Genomic DNA, 6,537 nt, shown 5'->3' on the forward strand with positions numbered 1-6,537 from the left:
GGATGAACAGATGGATGGATGAACGGGCGGATGAATGAACAGATGGATGGATGAACAGGTGGATGGATGAACGGGCGGATGGATGAACAGATGGATGGATGAACGGACGGATGGATGGACGGATGGATGAACGGACGGATGGATGAACGGGTGGATGGATGAACAGACGGATGGATGAACGGGCGGATGGATGAACAGATGGATGGATGAACGGACGGATGGATGAACGGGTGGATGGATGAACGGGTGGATGGATGAACAGGTGGATGGATGAACGGGTGGATGGATGAACAGACGGATGCATGAAGAGCTTTCAGAAACTTTCACATTAAAAGCTCGAACCACACAATGGAGATGTAAACTCTGACAGGAAGTCCAGGACGGCGTTGCCATGGTGACGGCGCTCTAGAAGTTGGGGAGCCGCTCCTGGCAGACCTCCAGGGGGCGCTTGGAGGCGCCTCTGCCGAACACCTCCACGCTGCCGGGCAGCCAGGCCACCACGTTCCCGGCCAGGTAGGCGCTGCAGTTGGCCATGGAGCGGATCTCGGCCGGCTTCAGGACTCGGTCCCAGATGTTCACCTGGCTCAGCTCCCCCACGAAGGCCTGGCCCGCGTCAAACCGGCCGCCTACCACGTCCTGCGAGGGACAAACACAGCGGCAGCTAGCAGCTAGCAAGTGAACGAGAGCGCTCTGGTCCGAATGGGCTCCTGATTGGCCTGATATTATGGTTATCATTACTGGGATGATCACATGCAACTGGTGGGAATGGGAAAGCTGCCGCCTTCCTCCCAGTTGAACTGGTTCCTCCATCCCAGGGAACTGCAACCATACTGGTTGGGTTTCCCAGCAGGATCAGTACTTCTCTTGAAGATCTCTAATGTAACTGAGTAAAATACTCAAGTCAAAGTAAAAGTGTAGGTACTGACTGTACTTAGTTACAGCAACAGGAGTAAATGTAACTAGTTACTTCCCCTCTGGTTCTGGTCAGTCTGAGGCAGGTCTTTGGGTTTGTCTGGGTCAGTGGTGGTTCTGGTTCTGGTCTCTCATGGAGGCCATTTTCTCTCTGAATCATGACCTCTGACCTTAGCTGAGGCCAGCAGAGCTCCAGATGTTCTGGTTCACCAAGGTGAATCATTGGTTCTGGTTCTGAGTCGGGTTAGCACTAGCTTTAGCCTGCTTCCTGTTGTCAGCCAGGTTCTGTTAGAGTTCATGACCTTTACCTCCGGGTTTGACCCCAGCTGGTTTCCGTTCTGTCTAAACTGAAAAGCTTTAAAGACCTTCAGCAGCCTGGAGTCACAGCGGGTTCCTCCTGTGCTGCACTAAATACCGAGAGGTTCCCGCTCAAAGCCCTGACCCTGTGACCTCTGACCCTCAGGCCCCCTGACCCTGTGACCTCCTGCTACCTGCTCCTGCCCCAGGATGATGACTCCTCCAGGCTTGATGGGGTGCCAAGCTGCCAGGTTGTCTCCGGCGCCCAGCTTGTCTCCGTCCTGGTAGGCGTCCCACTGGCCGTCCCGGGTCGTCCAGCTGATGCAAATGTGGTGCCACTTCCCGTCCCGGACCTCCAGCGGCAGCTGGGCCACCTGCAGCACAACCACATGTTCTGTTAGCAATCTTTATAGTGGCCTGTTGGCCACTGTTAGCAGCCTTTATAGCAGCCATTAGCATTAGCGGCCTTTATAGCAGCCATTTACGTTAGCAGCCTTTATAGCAGCCATTAACGTTAGCGGCCTTTATAGCGGCCATTAGCGTTAGCAGCCTGTTAGCATTAGCGGCCTTTATAGCAGCCATTAGCGTTAGCGTCCTGTTAGCTTTAGTCGCCTTTATAGCAGCCATTAGCGTTAGCGTCCTGTTAGCTTTAGTCGCCTTTATAGCAGCCATTAACGTTAGCGGCCTTTATAGCAGCCATTAGCATTAGCGGCCTTTATAGCAGCCATTAACGTTAGCAGCCTTTATAGCAGCCATTAACGTTAACAGCCTTTATAGCAGCCATTAACGTTAGCAGCCTTTATAGCAGCCATTAACGTTAGCGGCCTTTATAGCAGCCATTTACGTTAGCGACCTTTCTAGCAGCCATTAACGTTAGCAGCCTTTATAGCAGCCATTAACGTTAGCAGCCTTTATAGCAGCCATTAACGTTAGCGGCCTTTATAGCAGCCATTAGCATTAGCGGCCTTTATAGCAGCCATTAACGTTAGCAGCCTTGATAGCAGCCATTAACGTTAGCAGCCTTTATAGCAGCCATTAACGTTAGCAGCCTTTATAGCAGCCATTAACGTTAGCGGCCTTTATAGCAGCCATTAGCATTAGCGGCCTTTATAGCAGCCATTAGCATTAGCGGCCTTTATAGCAGCCATTAACGTTAGCAGCCTTTATAGCAGCCATTAACGTTAGCGGCCTTTATAGCGGCCATTAGCGTTAGCAGCCTGTTAGCATTAGCGGCCTTTATAGCAGCCATTAGCGTTAGCGTCCTGTTAGCTTTAGTCGCCTTTATAGCGGCCATTAGCGTTAGCGGCCTGTTAGCGACCGTTAGCATTAGTGGCCTGTTAGCGACCGGTTAGTGTTAGCGGCCTTTATAGCGACCCCTTAGCGTTAGCGGCCTTTATAGCAGCCATTAGCATTAGCGGCCTTTATAGCAGCCATTAACGTTAGCGGCCTTTATAGCAGCCATTAACGTTAGCGGCCTTTATAGCAGCCATTTACGTTAGCGACCTTCTAGCAGCCATTAACGTTAGCGGCCTTTATAGCAGCCATTAACATTAGCGGCCTTTATAGCGGCCATTAGCGTTAGCAGCCTGTTAGCGTTAGCGGCCTTTATAGCAGCCATTAGTGTTAGCGTCCTGTTAGCTTTAGTCGCCTTTATAGCGGCCATTAGCGTTAGCGGCCTGTTAGCGACCCGTTAGCATTAGTGGCCTGTTAACGACCCGTTAGCGTTAGCGGCCTTTATAGCGACCCATTAGCAGCCTGTTAGCGACCCCTTAGCATTAGCGGCCTTTATAGCGACCCGTTAGCGTTAGCGGCCTCTATGGCGGCCTGATTGGCCCCGGCAGCGGCTGCCGCGGCCGGACACTTGCCTTGTCGTTGATGAGCAGCTCGATGGGGTTGTTGCCCCACTCGATCAGGACGATCTCGTTGGCTTGGCCCGGAACTCCGTAGGAGAAAGGCGTTCCTACCCCAGGGCTGGCGCTGGACTTGATCCACATGCAGAGCGTGAAGGCGTACATCTCCGGCAGGGACTTGGTGATGCGGCCGTACAGGTAGTTGGTCCTCTGGGGGAGGGACAGCTTGAACTGCTCAGGGGACTTAAAGTCTCCGGCCCCTGTTAGGACAGACGGCAGCAGGGTTAGAGCCTAAAGCGTCCGCCGGACGTTCTGCTCTCACCTTCCCTCTGAGCTCAGCTGGACTTGGATTTGCAAAAATTCAAATCAGATTTTTTTTTCTGCCAATTTATTCCCAACAAACCTTCGTGCATTTTATCAGAACCAACGTTCTGCTGCTGAGCAGGAACTGAAGATATTAAAGAGGAACAATCTAGAGTTACTGACCTAGGGTCAGAAATCTAGAGTCAACACATAGCTTCAGGTATTCAGGCCTGAGATCTGGGAGCAGGGAGCTCTGAGTGCAAGGTACCTTTCTCCAGCTCACTGATCCTCTCCACCAGCGCGTTCAGCGTGCTCTCGGTCTTCAGCCGGTAGGCGGCCGTGGCGTTGGACAGCTGGCTCTTCTCCTCCTCCAGGCTGCTGACCTTCTTCAGCAGCTGCTTCTCCAGCTCCCCCAGGCGGCGCTGCAGCAGCTCCCGCAGCTCGCTGGGGAACGAGGCGCCCGACAAGTTGGCCCTCATCTGCTGCTGCTGCAGATCAAACAGGAAGTGCAGCATTACAGATCAGGAGACTTCCTGCGGGAGCCTTACATCACCACCAGGGAGTCAGGGGAAGCAGTTCAGTTCAGGGAAAGTAGTTCAGTTCAGCTCTAGTAAAGTAGTTCAGTTCAGGTAAAGTGGTTCGGTTCTGCTCTATTACGGCATTCAGAACCATCTGGGTTCTGACTCAGTCGTGCTTCTGATGCTAAAAATATCTATTCTGTAATTCATTATTGCTGATTAGTCAAATTAGACAAACGGATTTAATTCCTGATTCCCAGAAAGCGAAGCTCGGTTTTACGCATGCGCTCCAGCTCACCTCCAGGTTCTCCAGCCGCTCCTTGAGCCCCTGCATGGTTTTTCCGAGGCTGTCGACGGAGTCGTTGGGGTCCGTGGGAACGTCTCCCATCGTGTTCTGCTTGTCCTTCCCCCACGTGCCCCCCTTGCCGGACTTCCGGTCGCTGGCGGCCGAGGCGCAGAGGGACAGCTTGGTGGTCAGCTCGTTGATGGTGCCCAGCTGCTTGGAGATGGTGTCCTTCTGCTGGACGATGGTCTCCCGAAGCTGCATGACGGTGTTCCGCAGCTCCTCCTCCTGGCCGCCGGCGCTCAGGTCCGGCAGTAAAGTCACTGGGCAGCCGGCGTCGCCGCTGACGGCCACTGCGCGGCAGATGTACCGCTTCCCATCATCCGGCTGAGCGCAGATTAGCACGCAAAAGCTGAGAAACCCGCACCAGAGAGATAACATCCTGGTTCCCCTGAACAGAACTGTCCTGCAGGGACAGAACTCCGAACCCTGACCCAACAAACTCCGGAGCTTGTCTGCGTAAAAGCCGGTCCGCGGGGTTTCTTCCGGCGGCTCCTCAGCGCAGCGCCGTGGAGCAGCGGCCGGGAATCCGATCAAGTGTCAGGCTGCCGCTGAGAGCCCGCTGGTGCTATTTCTGGCGCAGAGAGCGCGCAGAGCGTGGCGCTGGACACACAGCTCCGAGCGCCAAAGCCGATTACCCACAAGGTGTCTGTGAAAACGCGCTGATTGGGCGGAGGCGGCTGACGTCACGGGCCAGATAAAACTACTGTTTAGTGTCCATTAGTGAAGTGAAGAGGCAACAGGTAATCCACTTCCTGTCCAGAGAGTCCGGTTACCATGACAACGTGGAGAGAAAATCATAAAACTCTGAGATAAATCCACATACTTACAGCAGGGGCGGCCTCTGAGTCTAAGCTGCGCTGGGCAGGGCCCCCGGATGGGGCCCACACAAAAACACACCGATCAGACCTAAAGGGGGCGCTGTAGCTGATTGTATCGTAACATTCCACAATGTCGAATATTATAAAACCTGAACGCAAAGTGATTCATTTCACAGTCTGCTGCTTTCTAGACAATATTAGTTATTTATGATGCTTCCTGCTTGATGAAGACATGAACACATTGCATCAGACAAGAAACATTTAAAACGGTTACTGTTTGAATGAGAAGTGTGTTTCATACCAACTGTAAGGTCTAAAAGCTTCTTTAAATCTGACAAATGAGCCCAGCAGAACCAGAGCCCAGCAGAACCTGAGCTCTGTCTGGCGGTGACCCCCTGTTGTGTGCCGCCCTGGGCAGAGAGCCTGCTGATGTTACAGAATGCTACCAGCAGTAAAAACACACAAAAACCTGTTTAAAGTCAGAACCAGAACCAGAACCAGAACCGGTCTTCCATCAGGAGCCACATGTTGAATGGAGGCAGCAGAAAAGAACCAGCATGTGGTTCTGATCCGTTAGGCCCGGTTCGCTGTGAGCAGAGGGAGAAGCGGCGGCTCCACCTCAGGCTTCCAGGTAACGTCAGACTGATGACATCACGACTCCAAGCGTTCAGAATCCCGTTAAGTTGCCACGATAAATATCTGAGCTACAAGAATCTGGACCCGATCAGGACAAACCCTCGGGTTCGATCACAGCTGAAGGTTCAGGCTCCTGCTCAGGTGATGGAGGTCGTTAACGAGGAAATGATTCCAGGTGAGTCGTCTCTGAATCAGCAGGTGACTCATTTCAAGTTTCTTCTTTTCACACTTTTTGAGTTAAAACCACAAACTTCTAAATATTCGTGGGGTTTATGGAGACAGGTCAACAGACAGCAGGTGAGAGACAATGACTGGATCTGAAAGGTGCGGAGTGCTTGTTAGTGAACCATCAGCTGCAGGTTTCCACCAGATTTAAACCCCAGGTTTTGAAGCGACTGAGATTAACGTCCATTTTCACGTCTTCCAACAGATTCTCAGCTGGATTCAGGACTGCACTTTGACTAGGCCATTTTAACCCATAAATATTTTCTCTCTTTTTAAACAACATGTTTTAATTTTTAATGTTTAATTTATATTTTAATGACGTAGGTTTTTATTCTGTTTTATTGATTGTTAAACTTTAAGATTTCTATAAATTTAAAGTGGATTAGAAACTAAAATTATTATAATAATGTGTTCTGATCTAAATCTCCGACCATTTCTGAGCTGCTTCTCCACAGAACCAGAACATCTGGACTCTGGTTCTGTTCAGAAGGCGGCTGCTTGTGTTTTAATCAGGGGTCTCAGAGTAAAGGGGTTTGGATGAACTCAGACTCTGTCCTGTTACGATGCGATGAACATGTCAGGCTGCCCTGTTCAGGAAGCGATCATCAACACCTTCAGCTAGACGCCGCGCC

At 51.6% G+C, this 6,537-nt stretch overlaps 1 protein-coding gene across 1 annotated transcript; it reads right to left on the reverse strand.

Moving 5' to 3' along the window:
• Positions 1 to 238: 238 nt before the first annotated feature.
• LOC102221855 (neuronal pentraxin-2-like) lies at positions 239 to 5,151 on the reverse strand. Its single transcript, XM_005807611.2, has 5 exons — positions 4,179 to 5,151; positions 3,631 to 3,850; positions 3,075 to 3,319; positions 1,404 to 1,583; positions 239 to 636 (listed from the first exon to the last, which is right to left on the reverse strand). The coding sequence occupies exons 1-5, from the start codon at positions 4,602 to 4,604 to the stop codon at positions 406 to 408; spliced, it is 1,302 nt and encodes a 433-aa protein (XP_005807668.1). The 5' UTR covers positions 4,605 to 5,151; the 3' UTR covers positions 239 to 405.
• Positions 5,152 to 6,537: the final 1,386 nt, after the last annotated feature.

This window comes from Xiphophorus maculatus, chromosome 10 (assembly GCF_002775205.1).
Source record: "Xiphophorus maculatus strain JP 163 A chromosome 10, X_maculatus-5.0-male, whole genome shotgun sequence".
NCBI classification, from domain to species: domain Eukaryota; kingdom Metazoa; phylum Chordata; class Actinopteri; order Cyprinodontiformes; family Poeciliidae; genus Xiphophorus; species Xiphophorus maculatus.